This window comes from Nerophis ophidion, linkage group LG19, assembly GCF_033978795.1.
Source record: "Nerophis ophidion isolate RoL-2023_Sa linkage group LG19, RoL_Noph_v1.0, whole genome shotgun sequence".
NCBI classification, from domain to species: domain Eukaryota; kingdom Metazoa; phylum Chordata; class Actinopteri; order Syngnathiformes; family Syngnathidae; genus Nerophis; species Nerophis ophidion.
Genome location: NC_084629.1, coordinates 43,474,110 through 43,492,308, shown reverse-complemented (window position 1 = coordinate 43,492,308; position 18,199 = coordinate 43,474,110). Strand labels below are relative to the sequence as shown.

At 38.2% G+C, this 18,199-nt stretch overlaps 1 protein-coding gene across 2 annotated transcripts in view; it reads left to right on the top strand.

Moving 5' to 3' along the window:
• Positions 1–4,986: 4,986 nt before the first annotated feature.
• The window catches only part of ppig (peptidylprolyl isomerase G (cyclophilin G)), an 18,081-nt gene continuing 4,868 nt past the window's right edge, over positions 4,987–18,199 (top strand). The window contains exons 1-12 of one of the 2 annotated variants that reach the window (XM_061880068.1): positions 4,987–5,147; positions 7,734–7,817; positions 7,900–7,974; positions 8,054–8,161; positions 8,261–8,305; positions 8,385–8,472; positions 8,577–8,606; positions 8,692–8,831; positions 8,930–9,104; positions 9,181–9,363; positions 13,191–13,281; positions 13,381–13,520. In XM_061880068.1, the coding sequence (XP_061736052.1) occupies positions 7,757–7,817; positions 7,900–7,974; positions 8,054–8,161; positions 8,261–8,305; positions 8,385–8,472; positions 8,577–8,606; positions 8,692–8,831; positions 8,930–9,104; positions 9,181–9,363; positions 13,191–13,281; positions 13,381–13,520 (1,136 nt within the window). In that variant the 5' untranslated portion in view covers positions 4,987–5,147; positions 7,734–7,756. Of the gene's footprint in view, positions 5,148–7,730; positions 7,818–7,899; positions 7,975–8,053; positions 8,162–8,260; positions 8,306–8,384; positions 8,473–8,576; positions 8,607–8,691; positions 8,832–8,929; positions 9,105–9,180; positions 9,364–13,190; positions 13,282–13,380; positions 13,521–18,199 lie in introns of both variants that reach the window. The other variant, XM_061880067.1, reaches the window with a different exon arrangement.

Below are 18,199 nucleotides of genomic sequence, written 5' to 3'. Positions count from 1 at the left end.
ACAAACACAAGCTATGGGATGACATAGGAGGAAACGTGACCCGGGAAGAAAATGCGTCATCCCATAGCTTGTGTTTTTTTTTTAAATATAATATAGCGTTAACAAAACGTCTTTTTTTATATAATATAGCGTTATATTTTTATAATATAGCGTTAACAAAACGTCTGTATTATCCATGACCCCGGTACTAAATGAGGGGGAAGTTTTTTTTTTGTTTTTTTTTTAAAGGTTTATTTATAAATTTCAACAATTACAAACAGTAAGTCAAACAACAATATAAAACATTATAAAACGTTATAAAAACAGTACAAAACAGCGCCAGGGGGTTGTAAGTTCAAAATAATAAAAATAGAATGCAAAAAATATATATATATATATATATACATATATATATATATATATATAATAAACAAAATGCAAAGCCGTAGGCTTATTCCGATTCATCAAACAACTTAAATTTGGAACACAGCATCATCGTTTTCACAGCTTTTTTGTTGTTAGAGGTAGAGAGCGTTTTAATGTAAAGTTCCAAATCTTTTTTAAAGGCACAAAAGATAGGACGGGTATTAAGAAACTTACATTTATGAATATAAAACTTAGCCAATAAAATAATGAGGTTGCAAAGGTAGAATTCCTTTTCAAATTTTTGTTCATACAGTGTAAAACCAAAAATCACATCTTTAAAGTAAAGCACAAATTTGTCATAAATATTGTCCAGGATGAAGCGACAGAACAAAACAAGTGGTTGACAGTCTCTGGGTGCATGTTACAAAAGGTGCAGGTAACATCAATGTCCTTCTTGTATCTAACCATCACAGTCTTTACAGGGTAATAGCGATGGATGATTTTAAATGATATCTCTTTGACTTTGTTGGTAAGTAAATACCTGTTAGGAAGGGACCATAGGGGGAAGGTTTTTGTAGGGGGGAAGAAATTTGGCGTGACAGAGCCCTACTCCAGTGGTTCTCAAATGGGGGTACGCGTACCCCTGGGGGTACTTGAAGGTATGCCAAGGGGTACGGGAGATTTTTTTAAATATTCTAAAAATAGCAACAATTCAAAAATCCTTAATAAATATATTTATTGAATAATACTTCAACAAAATATGAATGTAAGTTCATAAACTGTGAAAAAAATACAACAATGCAATATTCAGTGTTGACAGCTAGATTTTTTTGTGGACATGTTCCATAAATATTGATGTTAAAGATTTCTGTTTTTGTGAAGAAATGTTTAGAAGTAAGTTGATGAATCCAGATGGATCTCTATTACAATCCCCAAAGAGGGCACTTGAAGTTGATGATTACTTCTATGTGTAGAAATCTTTATTTATAATTGAATCACTTGTTTTTTTTCAACGAGTTTTTAGTCATTTTTATATCTTTTTTTCCAAATAGTTGAAGAAAGACCATTACAAATGAGCAATATTTTGCACTGTTATACAATTTAATAAATCAGAAAGTGATGACAAAGTGCTGTATTTTACTTCTTTATCTCTTTTTTTCAAGCAAAAATGCTTTGCTGTGATTAGGGGGTACTTGAATTAAAACAATGTTCACAGGGGGTACATCACTGAAAAAAAGGTTGAAAACCACCGCGGCCTACTCCATAGTCTTTTATTTAACCCAGTGTTTTTTAAATATGTGTATAATGCTTTATAACCTATGTGTTCTGATTGCAATCCTAAAATATATTCCACTGCTAACCTGATCTTCTCTTTTGCTAACTTACTTTCCAGTATTGGGCAACATTTGTTGGTGTTCGAAGCTTTGGCTTCCTGGTTCTGGTCTACTCTTAAGCAAAAATAATTGTGGCAAGTAATTAAGTGGTTTCATTCAAAATACTTCACAAGTACGCCGCACAATTACCCGTGTAAAATGACTAGAGTTACCATAGACATCTTATAAGTCAGAAATTGGGCTGCCATCTTGAAGTGGTGATGAGCCGGCGAGCAACCTAAACTGACAGTTGACCCGTAGAAACAAAGATGCTAAACTGACAGTTGACAGGTAGAAAACAAAGATGCTAAATTGACAGTTGACAGGTAGAAAACAAAGATGCTAAACTGACAGTTGACCCGTAGAAACAAAGATGCTAAACTGACAGTTGACGGGTAGAAAACAAAGATGCTAAACTGACAGTTGACGCGTAGAAAACAAAGATGCTAAACAGACAGTTGGCAGGTAGAAAACAAAGATGCTAAACTGACAGTTGACGGGTAGAAAACAAAGATGCTAAACTGACAGTTGGTAGGTAGAAAACAAAGATGCTAAACTGACAGTTTACGGGTAGAAAACAAAGATGCTAAACTGACAGTTGACGGGTAGAAAACAAAGATGCTAAACTGACAGTTGACGGGTAGAAAACAAAGATGCTAAACTGACAGTTGACCGGTAGAAAACAAAGATGCTAAACTGACAGTTGATAGGTAGAAAACAAAGATGCCAAACTGACAGTTGACGGGTAGAAAACAAAGATGCTAAACAGACAGATGGCAGGTAGAAAACAAAGATGCTAAACTGACAGTTGACAGGTAGAAAACAAAGATGCTAAACTGACAGTTGACCCGTAGAAACAAAGATGCTAAACTGACAGTTGACGGGTAGAAAACAAAGATGCTAAACTGACAGTTGACGGGTAGAAAACAAAGATGCTAAACAGACAGTTGGCAGGTAGAAAACAAAGATGCTAAACTGACAGTTGACGGGTAGAAAACAAAGATGCTAAACAGACAGTTGGCAGGTAGAAAACAAAGATGCTAAACTGACAGTTGACGGGTAGAAAACAAAGATGCTAAACTGACAGTTGACGGGTAGAAAACAAAGATGCTAAACTTACAGTTGACGGGTAGAAAACAAAGATGCTAAACAGACAGATGGCAGGTAGAAAACAAATATGCTAAACTGACAGTTGACAGGTAGAAAACAAAGATGCTAAACTGACAGTTGACCCGTAGAAACAAAGATGCTAAACTGACAGTTGACGGGTAGAAAACAAAGATGCTAAACTGACAGTTGACGCGTAGAAAACAAAGATGCTAAACAGACAGTTGGCAGGTAGAAAACAAAGATGCTAAACTGACAGTTGACGGGTAGAAAACAAAGATGCTAAACTGACAGTTGACGGGCAGAAAACAAAGATGCTAAACTGACAGTTGGCAGGTAGAAAACAAAGATGCTAAATTGACAGTTGACGGGTAGAAAACAAAGATGCTAAACTGACAGTTGACGGGTAGAAAACAAAGATGCTAAACTGACAGTTGACGGGTAGAAAACAAAGATGCTAAACTGACAGTTGACCGGTAGAAAACAAAGATGCTAAACTGACAGTTGATGGGTAGAAAACAAAGATGCTAAACAGACAGTTGGCAGGTAGAAAACAAAGATGCTAAACTGACAGTTGGTAGGTAGAAAACAAAGATGCTAAACTGACAGTTTACGGGTAGAAAACAAAGATGCTAAACTGACAGTTGACGGGTAGAAAACAAAGATGCTAAACCGACAGTTGACCGGTAGAAAACAAAGATGCTAAACTGACAGTTGATGGGTAGAAAACAAAGATGCTAAACTGACAGTTGACGGGTAGAAAACAAAGATGCTAAACTGACAGTTGACGGGTAGAAAACAAAGATGCTAAACTGACAGTTGACGGGTAGAAAACAAAGATGCTAAACTGACAGTTGACAGGTAGAAAACAAAGATGCTAAATTGACAGTTGACGGGTAGAAAACAAAGATGCTAAACTGACAGTTGACGGGTAGAAAACAAAAATGGTGTTCAGCATTTTCCTGCTCAAATGAGTGGACTGTTGAGAATAGGAATCTGGGGATTACTTTTCACAAGCAAGATTTAACAGTAACATACTATTGGTTGTATTTTGTGAAAAGAATATTACCACAGAGTTGAGAAGGAGCAAAGATCTTCAATATTTGTATGTGAAAATCACAAAGAAATCTTCTGGGGGAGGATGACCCCCCCCTACAGGTATTTGGTTTACAAACTTTCAGCTCCACCTAAAACAGCATTCACCAGCCACCACTGATTATGATTCATTCTCATTTTAGGCAAAGTATAAGACAATACTTTCCTAACAGTATAATTGTAACCAGCAATAAGTATTCAAGCAACAATATTCAAATACTAACTTTGTTGGGTAAGACAGAATTTGGTTTTATTCTGAATGCAGTGAAAATGATTGGTGGTTTTAGCTGATATAAAGACTTTCAGGTGTATGTTTATGTTGACGTATTTGGCAGAAGCTTTTATCCAAAGCGACATACATAAAAAATACATATAAAACAATCAGTGTAAACATGATCATTTAAGGGAAGAATGTAATAGAAAACATCAAAACAAAGTGTCAAGACAGAATAAACTCTCTGCTGCTGCAGCAAAAGAGATGCAGTCTATAAGATATATATATATATCTAATATATTCATACATTCTTTATGTAGGATATGCGCATGTATGTATAACCTATTGTTTATTGTTGGCCCTGTGATGAGATGGCGACTTGTCTAGGGTGTACCCGCCTTCCGCCCGATTGTAGCTGAGATAGGCACCGGCGCCCCCCGCAACCCCAAAAGGGAATAAGCGGTAGAAACTGGATGGGATGGATATTGTTTCTTCAATTTAAGAATAGCTGACCGTTTTTTTTCTCCCTTCTCTTGGATTATACGTCTGGTCACTTATAGCATATAAGAATATTCTATTACTGTTAAGCAAACTATGAATAATAAAACACGTGTCCTTTATCATAGCTACACGTATGACAAAAAAACACGTGAAAATGAGTGGTATTCAGTGAGGTAAAATGAATGAAATGCACTGACAGTTCATTGCTCCTGACAAATGAATTGCACTGAGTGGAGCGGATCACCACTCCAAGATGGCGGCCCTGCGTCTCGTCAGCGCCAGAAGGCAGTACCCTTAGAAGATGTCTATGGGGACCGCAGAGAATTGCCGTAAAGCAGTCGTCCTCTGTCGGAACAGGCCGAACAACTGGCGCACGATGGCCAAACTGCAGTGACGTCACCGCGGCGGGACCGCGCCATCTTCGTAATAGAAGAGAAGTGTGGAGGTTGAATTATAGCCGTGTCTTCTGAAAGAAAGTCTTGCTACATGGAGTGATACTCTTGCTTTTCGAGGTGATATGAAGTTACACGCTGTGTATTGCGGGCATTATGGAGATGGACATTGTGCGGTGATGTGAGAGTGGGCGGGAGTCGTATCATGTTGTCATGCTAAGTAGGCTAATGCTAACTCGAAGGCCCTACGAGTACAAACTAATAATAACGACGACCAGTGTCAAACATGTCGCTTAAAATCATTTTTAATGAGTCTGTTGTTCTGCATGTTGTTTTAAAACGCATAGTTTTAAGCGTCCGCTGTACTTATTATTAAGCCCCGTTTGACTTGACATGCTGGCAAGGCTAACGTTAGCTTGTCAGTTGGAAAAAACACGAGGACTTAACGTGGAGGATGAAGACATTGTGGCTTCAAATACAGATCTCTTAAACTTATTGTTCACTCCTTTTAAACGCCTTGTCAATCAATGTAATGGTATTTATCAATCAATCAATGTTTTTATATAGCCGTAAATCACAAGTGTCTCAAAGGGCTGCACAAACCACAACAATATCCTCGGTAGAGCCTACATAAGGGCAAGGAAAAACTCACCCCAGTGGGATGTTGGTGATAATGATGACTACTAGAAACCTTGGAGAGGACAGCATATGTGGGCAACCCCCCCCGCCCCACCCAGGAGACCAAAAGCAATGGATGTCGAGCGGGTCTAACATGATATTGTGAAAGTAGTGGATCTAACATAACCGCGAGAGTGCAATCCAAAGTGGATCCAATATAGTAGCAAAAGTCCCATCCAAAGTGGAGCCAGCAGGAAACCATCCCAAACGGAGGGGTATCAGCAGCGCAGAGATGTCCCCAGCCGATACACAGGCGAACGGTCCATCCTGGGTCCCGACTCTGGACGAGCGGTCCAACCTGGGTCCCAACTCTGGACAGCCAGTACTTCATCCATGGCCACTGGGCCGGACCTCCTCCACAAGAAACGGCAGATCAACTGGTCTAAAAAGGGGATCTATTTAAGGGCTAGGGTATACAAATGAGTTTTAAGATGAGACTTAAATGCTTCTACTGAGGTAGCATCTCAAACTGTTACCGGGAGGGCATTCCAGAGTACTGGAGCCCAAATGGCAAATGCTCTATAGCCCGCAGACTTTTTTCGGGCATTGGGAATCACTAATAAGCCGGAGTCCTTTGAACGCAGATTTCTTGCCAGGACATATGGTACAATACAATCGGCAAGATAGGCTGGAGCAAGACCGTGTAGTATTATACACGTAAATTAAAATCTTAAAGTCACATCTTAAGTGCACAGGAAGCCAGTGCAGGTGAGCCAGTATAGGTGTATATATATAGGTATATATGTATATAAAGGTATATACAGTATAGGCGTAATATGATCAAACTTTCTTGTGCTTGTCAAAAGTCTAGCAGCCGCATTTTGTACCAACTGTAATCATTTAATGCTAGACATGGGGAGACCCGGGAATAATACGTTACAGTAATAGAAACTAGACGTAACAAACGCCTGGATAATAATCTCAGCGTCGCTTGTGGACAAAATGGAGCAAATTTTAGCAATATTACGTAGATGAAAGAAGGCCGTTTTAGTAACGCTTTTGATGTGTGACTCACGAGAGAGTTGGGTCAAAGACCAAGATTTTTTACAGAGTCACCTTTTTTAATTGTTTGGTTGTCAAATGTTACAGTTGTATTATTAAATAGAGGTCGGTGTCTAGCAGGACCGATAATCAGCATTTCCGTTTTTTTGGCGTTGATTTGCAAAAAGTTAGCGGACATCCATTGTTTGATTTCATTAAGACACGCCTCCGTAACCGTGTAATACTCCTCCATATCAGTAGGTGACAGCCGGTCGCTAATTGCTTTGTAGATGTCGGGAACACGTGGTGTGAGACGACGATGGGTTGTTGTGATCATAATATCCAGACCACAGCGGGAGACAGTGTGCAGGTGAACAGGTGTATAATGCTTAAACCAAAAATAAACAAAAGGTGAGTGCCCCTAAGAAAAGGCATTAAAACTTAGGGATGGCTATGCAGAACAAAACTAAAACTGAACTGGCTACAATTCAACAAAAACAGAGTGCTGGATGACGCAGCAGAGACGGCGTCCACAATGTACATCCTAACGTGACATGAAAATCAACAATGTCCACACGAAGAAGGATAAAAACAACAGAAATATTGTTGATTGCTAAAACAAAGTAGATGCGGGGAATATCGCTCAAAGGAAGACATGAAACTGCTACAGGAAAATACCGACAAAACAGAAAAAGCCAGCAAAATAGAAGTGCAAGACAAGAACTAAAACACTTTGCATGGGAAAACCGCAAAAAGGTCAAAATAGGTCAGGGTGTGATGTGACAGGTGGTGACAGCACACCTACTTTGAGACGAGCTATAGTGATGCATGCTTGGTTATGGTTGAAATTCATATCCAACAATTTCGACAAAGACTTTTTATTGTCTACTGAGTTTCATTTTTTAATGATTGCTGCTGGTGGTGTGCCTCTGGATTTTTTCAATGAAAAAAATGCGCCTTGGCTCAAAAAAGATTGAAAAATACTGGCTTCGGTTGGCTGTATTGGAAAATTTCTACCTGTGGGACTGAGTGAGTTTTCTCCAGCAGGTGGTCGAGCAGTTTTTGTCACCATGGGGGTCAAGATCCAACGTTCTCGGTGCTTTCTTGACATCGGAATTGGAAATGTACTTGGTAAGTCATAACAATATCCAATGTAATGCATTAGTAAAGCTGGGAGTTTCATTATTATAAAGTCATTATTTTTGCCTCGCAGTCGGCCGCATCGTCATTGAGCTGTTTTCCGATGTCTGTCCCAAAACGTGTGAAAACTTCCGATGCCTTTGCACAGGTTAATTATGATTACTTTTTTGTAAAAAGAATGTTTCATTCCCACCAAACATGCATGAAAACTGTCCTTGCATGTACAGGTGAGAAAGGCATTGGTAAGGGAACGCAGAAACCTCTCCACTACAAAGGATGTCTGTTCCATCGCATTGTGAAAGACTTCATGATCCAAGGAGGGGACTTCAGTGAAGGTGATTTTATGTGTTACTTTTGTTACAAGGTAGAAATACAAATGAATGGAAATATTTGGGATGATTTTAAATGTCCGCATTTATATGCTGCAATTTTAGGCAATGGAAGAGGAGGGGAATCCATCTACGGGGGATTTTTTGAAGGTAAAGATTCTTTTGGCTGTTTAACAAACCAAAATGTGTTTCAAGATGGCAACACAATATTCTCATTTTCACCTCCCAGATGAAAGCTTTGCTGTGAAACACAACAAGGAGTATATGCTGTCTATGGCAAACAGGGGAAAGGACACAAATGGATCACAATTTTTCATGTAAGTATACACTAGTTTTGTCTCTTACTGAATTGATGTGTAAATAATTTCTTCTGAAGGTAATGCATATTTATGTTATTTATGATTCTCCTGATTTTTCTCAGAACAACAAAGCCAACTCCACATCTGGATGGGTAAGCTGTGCTCAAATGCTATAGTCTGCACATTGCATACTTTACACACGTGCTGTATTTCAACTATAATTTGTTTTTTTTTCAGGGTTCATGTGGTTTTTGGCCATGTGATTTCCGGTCAAGAGGTTGTACAAACTATGGAGAGCCAGAAAACCGATCCAAATAGCAGACCTTATGCAGAAGTTAAAGTTATGAACTGTGGGGAACTTGTCCCCAAATCAAAAGGTTTGAATGAATTTGAGTATTTTGTAAATTCATCTCCAGTTTGTTTTTGTTCTATTACTGCTGCTATCAGTTTTTAATCAGATGTTAATGTTTTTTAGCCAAGAAACACAGCAAAAAGAAAGAGAAGGCCTTGTCGGGTTCTAGTGGTAGTTCTAGTGACTCTGGCACCTCCTCAGAATCCTCTTCCGACACCGATGAATCTGACAAAGTGTCTAAGAAGCAGAAAAAGAGAGCCAAAAAGATAAAGAAGAAGCAGAAAAAAAAGGAGAAAAAGTATTTGACTTATTCTTACAACATGAACGTTCAATTAATAGTAGTTTTTTTTTCTCAAGTATTATTGATTTTGCAGGCCAGAACCTGAAACTGTTGAAGAGAAAGAGCAGGATGAGGTGGTCACATCTACAGTGCGTCCTGAAGAAATACCTCCAGTCCCTGAGAATCGCTTCCTTATGAGGAGAAGTCCATCGATTGTGGAGCCGGAAAAGGAGAACCTGGAGAAGGAACAGCGTCATAACGAACGACCCAGAGACAGGTTGGTCCTCAAAAGTAGACCTGGGCTTATGATCAGTGTTTCACACTACATTGATTTATTCATGGTGACCTGCTCCAAAGACATTTGGACCACCACAAGTAAATTTAGCAGTGCGTGTTCGCATTTGCTCAGAAACACATAAGAGACTGCCTGTGAATGCAGTTTGTCGTAACAAGGGATGTAACGGTAAACGATATAATGATAAACCGCAATGAAATTCCAGGCGGTTGGTAAAACCATGTACATTTTTTAAGTACAGAAAAATCGTCATTTATAAATACATTTTAGGCAATGCTTATTACTTCCTTAAAACTGAAGCACCACAGCGCATGAAAGCCATTGGATTTGAAAAAAACATGGCAGCGACTACACAGACTTGGCTTTGAAAATGTTTCCTCCCAAGTCGATGGATTCGTTTCTCTTAATTTCAATGACTTCTACTTCCGTGGAAACGCAATGCTCCAACAGCTGTTGGAGGACAAAAATATTTGATGTTTCATTTTGAACGTCCAGCCAGCGTCTTTCCGCCAGCTGCTAGGCCTGAGAGTTACCATGCAGCAGGCAATGTGTCGAGGATGTTGCCACAATTGTCTTAATTTATCTAGGTTTAAATTGCCACCTATTGCTCTCATGTGTTCCTGTCACTCCGGCACAGCTTGGCCAGTCGAGCGAACAGTTGGGTTGAGACACAATGGCACCGGAGACAGTGAAGGAATGCCCCGACTTTTTGTCACGTGGCTGCTACAGGAAGTAGTTCTCGGGTCCCTTGCGTTACAATAATAAATTGAGTATTTAAACAAAAGTCAAAAGTGTTTGTAACCCTTTTGATATGCTGGCATTTATAAATTTAAAAGATTTCAAACTAAATGTGAAATACAATAAACTCTTAAAATGGCTGTGAGCAGGTTACTGTATCGAAATATTTTGTTGTAAATTAAACAAATTATATTTATATTGGGGGTAATCAGTCACCCACCTCGGATCATTGAAGCAACTATCTTTTTAAACGGGATGAGCACTGCTATATCCCACTCAACCCTCACTGTTCACTGGAAACGCCAGAAAGAAGCACTTCCTACTCCTTAGCAGTGAATTCTGATTGGACAGAGTATGGTATCCATGCACATGGCTAATTTTTAATATGACGTATGTATATAAATGGAGGCGTGTAGCGAGAGATGCCAGCTGCACACACATGCACTCAATTCCATGTTGATTGGGATGTAAAAAACAAATGTGCTTGGATTAGTGTGTGTGCTCACTTTTACATCTTAATCTCTGTGCATACGCCATTCTTTTAGTCGGAATCCATGCAACACCTTAAAGCATTAGGCCCCAGGAGGCTACTAAACCAAACACTTCCCCACACAGAGTAATCAGACCCCACTAAATATTCTTTCAAAAAGCCGACAAGCGGAAAATCTGGCTAATTTGTCTGGCCAAATTGAATTTCAAAGACTTACATAAAAGCATGTATCACTTTTAACAAGTAAAATGTATCTTGTGACTTCAAAAAAAAACAAAGCAGCATAAGAGAGTACATTTGTTTTGCTAAACATTTGTTTTGGTTTTCAGATTTTTTCTTTTTTTCCCACTTACTGATGATGAGTGCATTACACAATTATCAACTGCTTCTAAAGTGAACTTGGCTCTTTTTTCCAATGGATATAATTGTATAACGTGGTTTTATTGACACCCAAAGTGCTTTCCAGTGAAACTAGTGTTAGATAATTAATCAAATTTTGATTTCGATAACGGTTTCTCACGATCAAGAAAGCATAATAATCGAAAACTAACAATTAATGGCTTGTGCAACATGCATGCAAATTCCAGAGCTTGTAACGGTGAAACAGATGAGTGATAAACGGCATGTCTACTAGAAGTTTGGGATCTGTGGTGGTATAACTCGGTTGGTAGAGTTGCCGGGCCAGCAACTTGAGGGTTCCAGGTTCGATCCTTGCTTCTGCTATCCTAGTCACTGCCGTTGTGTCATTGGGCCAGACACTTTACCCACATGCTCCCAGTTACGGCTGGGCGATATGGTCTTTTTTTAATAATTGAGATATTTTTAGGCCATATCACGATGCACGATATATATATCTCGATATTTTGCCTTAGCCTTGAATTAGCACATGATGCATATAATCACAGCGGTATGATGATTCTATGTGTCTACAATAAAACATTCTTCTTCATACTGCATTAATATATGCTACTTTTAAACTTTTATTTAGGAAATCACAACTAAAGAAATCACAATTTTTTTCATACGGTTTTGATCTGGTAATGGTTGCCCCAGCATCTTAAAGGTGTGGGCATGTGGCACTGAACGGAGATGTTGAGATGCAGGGTAAGCACTCTTTATTCTCTAGCAGGTGACTTTTGAAATAATGCTACATATAAGCAGTAATGCTACGTTTTATAGCAATGCAATTTACGGTTGTCTGTTCAACATATTCCCACTTGATGCCAAATCACCGCCAGACGATGGACCCCCTGCTGTTTTTCTTGGGAATTAATTCTTCCTTCAATTGTTAATAGATTCACACCTTCTTTCTCTCGTACTACCACTCGCATGGCCACGCTAGCATCACAGCTAACGTTACCCATGCTGCTACCTCTCTGCTCCGCGAGGGCGTATACGTATGTGAGGTATGACGTTGACAGTATGTGACGCATGTAAGAAGATGCGCTTGCTGTCTGTGAGAAGGACAGACAAGAAAGAGCGAGGAGAGCCTGTAGTGTAATGCCAGCACTGCGTGAGAACGTATACTCGAATATCACGATATAGTCATTTTCTATGTCGCAGAGACAAAACTGGTATATATCGAGTTTATCGATATATCGCCCAGCCTTACTCCCAGTGCCACCCACACTGGTTTAAATGTAACTTAAATATTGGGGTTCACAATGTAAAGCGCTTTATATCACTAGAGTACCTTACACAAGCATAATGTACGTAAAGCACTTATTAATACATCTGCGCAATTATTATGCTGTGACTTGAAGTACTGTCCAAAATGTTTTGCACCAGTAAATGTCGATTTTTGCATTTAATTAACAAAGATTTTGAAGCAATTTATTTGGCGCAAAAAGCATGCACTCTATGGTGGTGAAATAAGTGTAAAAGGTACAAAACTGGATTTTATTGTTTTTTATATTGCTATTTATTTTTATTTAAATTTTTTTACTTGTTTGTTACTAATTTATATATATATTTTTAACCTATATTTAAAGTTGTGTTTAAATACTCATGTTTTCAAATTAATGAATGATAATTGTATTAATCGTAGTTACAATACCAATCAAATTAGTTTGTGATTATTATTTTTGCCATTATCGTCCAGCCTTAAGTGAGACACATTTTTTTAATTCACTCTACATTCACACAAAGATGGCGGTAAGCAACATCTGTAGCCAGAGCTGTCCTGCAGTAGACTGATGGAAACATGGCTGCCAATTTCGGACATCACATTATTTGTAATTCATACACATTCGTTGCCCCGTTTACACCAAGGTCCTGCTAAATTGGCAGCCAACTAACTGGGCAAAAATATTTCCTTCCAGGTTGCTCTTTTAGCCTTTTAAAGGTAATGCTAAAACAATGCAGAAAGGGATGTGACATTTCACACCCAAAACTGGCTTTCAATGCCCTGTTTTGTTAAAAGCAATATTCACTGTTTGACACATTTTTATAGGGCTAATTGCTGTATCTTTCATTGCTCCTATTTTGTCGGTAGATCTGTTAAAAAGGTCTAATTACCATTCTTGATCGCCCTACAAGTATAAAAAAGTAACTTATTATTAAACATTTTTTCTCTTGGCAGCTTTGGTGGGAGACACAATTCTCAGTCAACCTACAATAGAAGACTGGTTATGACACGATCTGGCAGAAAGATAAAAGGCAGGGGCCCCAGGGTGAGTACTGTGACGGACAAAATGTGCAAAACGTTATATTAATTTCCCCCCTGTCCATCAGCACACATGATAACTTAATCTGTGTTTCCCACTGTGCAGAGATACAGAACTCCCTCACGGTCTACTTCAAGATCTAGGGGTCGTTTTCGGCGAAGTGAAACTCCTCCTCACTGGCGTTTAGAGTTGCAGCGCCAGAGAACGAGAGCAGTCACAGGAGAACGTTGGATTAAGGGTGATAGGTAATATGCTTTACTTTTAAAGTGTTTGTCATTTATCAGAGTGTGTGGAAAAAGGGCTAGCGCTCGTTGTCATCATGGCAACTTCATTATTGTGTTAGTGATCAAAAGGCCCTCTAATGTGCTTAGCAACAGCATAACCAATCTGATCTGCAAATAATTAGCATAATTATGCATGCAGTTTGAATCGGTTATAATATCCTGTGTACAGATCTAATCTATGTCATAAATAAGCTTTTTATTTGAATTAAATGGAATCAAGTCGGTGCTGTGGAACTTTTTTTAGTGTGAATGCAAAAGATAAACTATGTTGTCTTTCTAGCCTAAGTCAGAATGTTATATAAAATACTACTAAATGAAATAATTTAGTAGTACAGAAGAAAACAGGAGCAATAATTTTAGAAATGTCCTAAATGACACAATTTCACTAAAAACACTCTGTACGTAGTAGGGTTGTCCAGACACCAATAATTTAGTACAGGTATCAAAATGTATATCAATACTTTTCAAAATAAAGGGAACTACAAAAAATGGCTTTATATGCTTACATTTAACAGAAAATACAATAAACATATGTTTTATTGCACTCAAAGAACATGAATTTATTATGGGTTAACTGAAAATGGGAGCGAATCTGCTGGGTCAAAAGTATACATACAGTAACATACATTATGCATTTTGGTGATGTAGAAAAGTAACAATCAAATCAAATTAGCTTCATGGCATGGCCTCTTAACTTCATGTGTGTGATTATGGTTGTTGACTTCTCTGAGCCCATTTAAAAAGGGCTCATGTGATGCAGTCATTAGACTCTGTTACAAACACGACAATGGGAAAGTCAAAGGAACTCAGCACAGATCTGAAAAAACTAATCATTGACTTGAACAAGTCAGGAAAGTCACTTGGAACCATTTCAAAGCAGCTTAAGGTCCCAAGAGCAACTGTGCAGACAATTGTTTGTAAGTATAAAGTGCATGGCACAGTTTTGTCAATGCCATGATCAGGAAGAAAATGCAAGCTATTACCTGCTGCTGAGAAAAAATTGGTCAGGATGATCAAGAGTTAACAAAAAAGCAGGTCTGCAGTGAATTGGAAGCTGCTGCAACACAGATGTCAGTGTCCACAGTCAAGCATCGTGAGATGCTACCATGCAAGAACGAAGCCCTTGCTCCAGAAGCCACACCTTAAGGCTTGTCTAAAGTTTGCTGCTGATCACATGGACAAAGATAAGACCTTGTGGAGGAAAGTTTTGTCGTCAGATGAAAAAAAAAAAGATCTTTTTGGCCACGATATCCAGCAATATGTTTGGAGGAGAAAAGTTGAGGCCTTTAATCCCAGGACCACCAATTCTAACGTCAAACAATTGTGGTGGTAGTATCATGCTCTGGGCCTGTTTTGCTGCCAATAGAATTGGGGCTTTACAGAAAGTAAATTGGACAATGAAAAAGGACAACCTAAAATCATCAGCCCAGAGTTTGGGTCTTGGGCGCAGTTGGGTGTTCCAAGAGGACAATGACTCCAAACACAAGTCAAAAATGGTAAATGAATGGCTAAATCAGGCCGTAATAAAGGTTTTAGAATGGCCTTTCCCAAAATCCTGATTTAAACGTGTAGACAGTGCTGAAGAAACAAGTCCATGTCAGAAAACCAAGAAATTTAGCTGAACTGCACCAATTTAGTCAGTAGAAGTGGTCAAGAATTCCAGCCGAAGCTTGTGGATGGCTACCAAAAGCGCCTTATAGCAGTGAAACTTGCCAAGGGACATGTAACCAATTATTAACATTGCTGTATGTATAGACAAGTATATACTCCAATCACTTTTTTACTAAAAAATAAGAGTTGTAGAAATGATTGGAAACTCAAGACAGCCATGACATCATATTCTTTACAAGTGTATGTAAGCTTTTGATCACTATTATATACAATAACATATTATATATCCCATAGGCCTCCTTTGATGGAAAGCCAAGCCTAACAATAAAATTACCGCCACATTTTGTTCAGCATAACTCCATGTTGCAACCAACCTGATGTACTGCAGTCTCTTCCATGTATGCACATCACCATCTTTCAGTGCAGAGTGCAATTCTATGAGCCAACCACTGTTACGCATAAATCATATAGCCTATTACCATTTCAATACAAAAAGTAGAAAATAATTACATGTAATGCATTATATTGTGCCAATCAAATACCACCCCTTATCTACCTGATGCACATTAACCATGTGCCAGAAACCGCAATTAGCCGTGCTAATTTTGGAACCCATTTCCTCAGCATATTGAGAACGAAATAGGGACTGACACTAGCCATATCCACATAGGTTTTATTTGTCCCAAATGTATTTTGCCCTTTCAGTTGGAATACACATCGAAATGTAGGCTTTATTTGTCAAAAATATATTTTGCCCTTTCGGTCGGAATACACCGACATAGGCTTAAAGCAGGGGTCACTAACCTTTTTGACACCAAGAGGTACTTTTTGGGTACTGATTAATGTGAAGGGCTACCAGTTTGATACACACTTAAATACATTGCCAGAAATAGCCAATTTGCTCAATTTACCTTTAATATATATATAAATAAATAAAATGTACGACGAATGACGGACAGAAATACCCATTTTGATATATATATGTATATATATATATATATATACATATATATATATATATATATATATGTATATGTATATATATATATGTATATCAGAATGGGTATTTCTGTCCGTCATTCCGTCGTACATTTTTTTCCCTTTTACGGAAGGTTTTTTGTAGAGAATTAATGATGAAAAAAACACTTAATTGAACAGTTTAAAAGAGGAAAAAACAGGAAAAAAATTAAATTTTGAAACATAGTTTATCTTCAATTTCGACTCTTTAAAATTCAACCGAAAAAAAAGAGAAAAACGAACTAATTCGAATCTTTTTGAAAAAAAAAAAAAAAATTTACGGAACATCATTAGTAATTTTTCCTGATTAAGATTAGTTTTAGAATTTTGATGACATGTTTTAAATAGGTTAAAATCCAATCTGCACTTTGTTAGAATATATAACAAATTGGACCAAGCTATATTTCTAACAAAGACAAATCATTATTTCTTCTAGATTTTCCAGAACAAAAAATGTTAAAGAAATTCAAAAGACTTTGAAATAAGATTTAAATTTGATTCTACAGATTTTGTAGATTTGCCAGAATATTTTTTATTTATTTTAATCATCATAAGTTTTAGGGCTTCACGGTGGCACAGGTGTTAGTGCGTCTGCCTCACAATACGAAGTTCCTGCAGTCCTGGGTTCAAATCCAGGCTCGGGATCTTTCTGTGTGGAGTTTGCATGTTCTCCCCGTGAATGCGTGGGTTCCCTCCGGGTACTCCGGCTTCCTCCCACTTCCAAAGACATGCACCTGGGGATAGGTTGATTGGCAACACTAAATTGGCCCTAGTGTGTGAATGTGAGTGTGAATGTTGTCTGTCTATCTGTGTTGGCCCTACGATGAGGTGGCGACTTGTCCAGGGTGTACCCTGCCTTCCGCCCGATTGTAGCTGAGATAGGCGCCAGCGCCCCCCGCAACCCCGAAAGGGAATAAGCGGTAGAAAATGGATGGATGGATGGATCATAAGTTTGAAGAAATATTTCACAAATATTTTTTGTTGAAAAAACAGAAGCTAAAATGAAGAATTAAATTAAAATGTATTCTTGTAAACTTGAACATTGATTTAAATTGTCAGGAAAGAAGAGGAAGAAAATGAAAAGGTAAAAGCTATATGTGTTTAAAAATCCTAAAATAATTTTTAAGGTTCTATTTTTTCGCTAAAATTGTCTTTCTAAAAGTTATAAAATGCAAAGTAAAACAAATAAATTAATTTATTTAAACAAGTGAAGACCAAGTCTTTAAAATATTTTCTTGGATTTTCAAATTCTATTTGAGTTTTGTTTCTCATAGAATTAAAAATGTCGAGCAAAGCGAGACCAGCTTGCTAGTAAATAAATAAAAATTCAAGAAATAGAGGCAGCTCACTGGTAAGTGCTGCTATATGAGCTATTTTTAGAACAGGCCAGCGGGCGACTCATCTGGTCCTTACGGGCTACCTGGTGTCCCGCGGGCACCGCGTTGGTGACCCCTGGGCTAAAGAGCATATATTTCCCCGTTAGCCTTCATGTCGATGTGTCATTGACCGGACTCGCATGCTAAAAGCATTCATTGCACAAACATACTAGCTTTGTTAGACGTGATCATAGACTGTATTGGACAGTATAGTTTACATACCAAATGTCCATTTCCATTTGTTACAAGTAATAAATAAACGTAAATGTCTGACTTACCTTCCAAGGAGGAAATAGGCAAGTTTGGTGTCAGATGAAAAAATCTTCTCAATCGTCTCCATCTTTCCAAGGTCTCGATACAAATCCTCGTTTTGTTCATGGCTTTGTCATTATTGTAGCAACTCCGAGCAGGTTTTACCAAACCGGACAGGTCTAAGATGAGAGGTCCAACAAAGCACAGTCAGACAACCTTCCACTTGTGGCCAAAAACACACGGAGGCATTCATAGCTCTGATTTTCAAAGATAGATGGACTTTGGTGGAAGATACCCACCTATCCCCTGTGTTCATAACTCAATTCATCCTGAGTAGAGCTTTCATTAGAGCCTAATATGAAGGCCAATTTAAAGAAATAACAA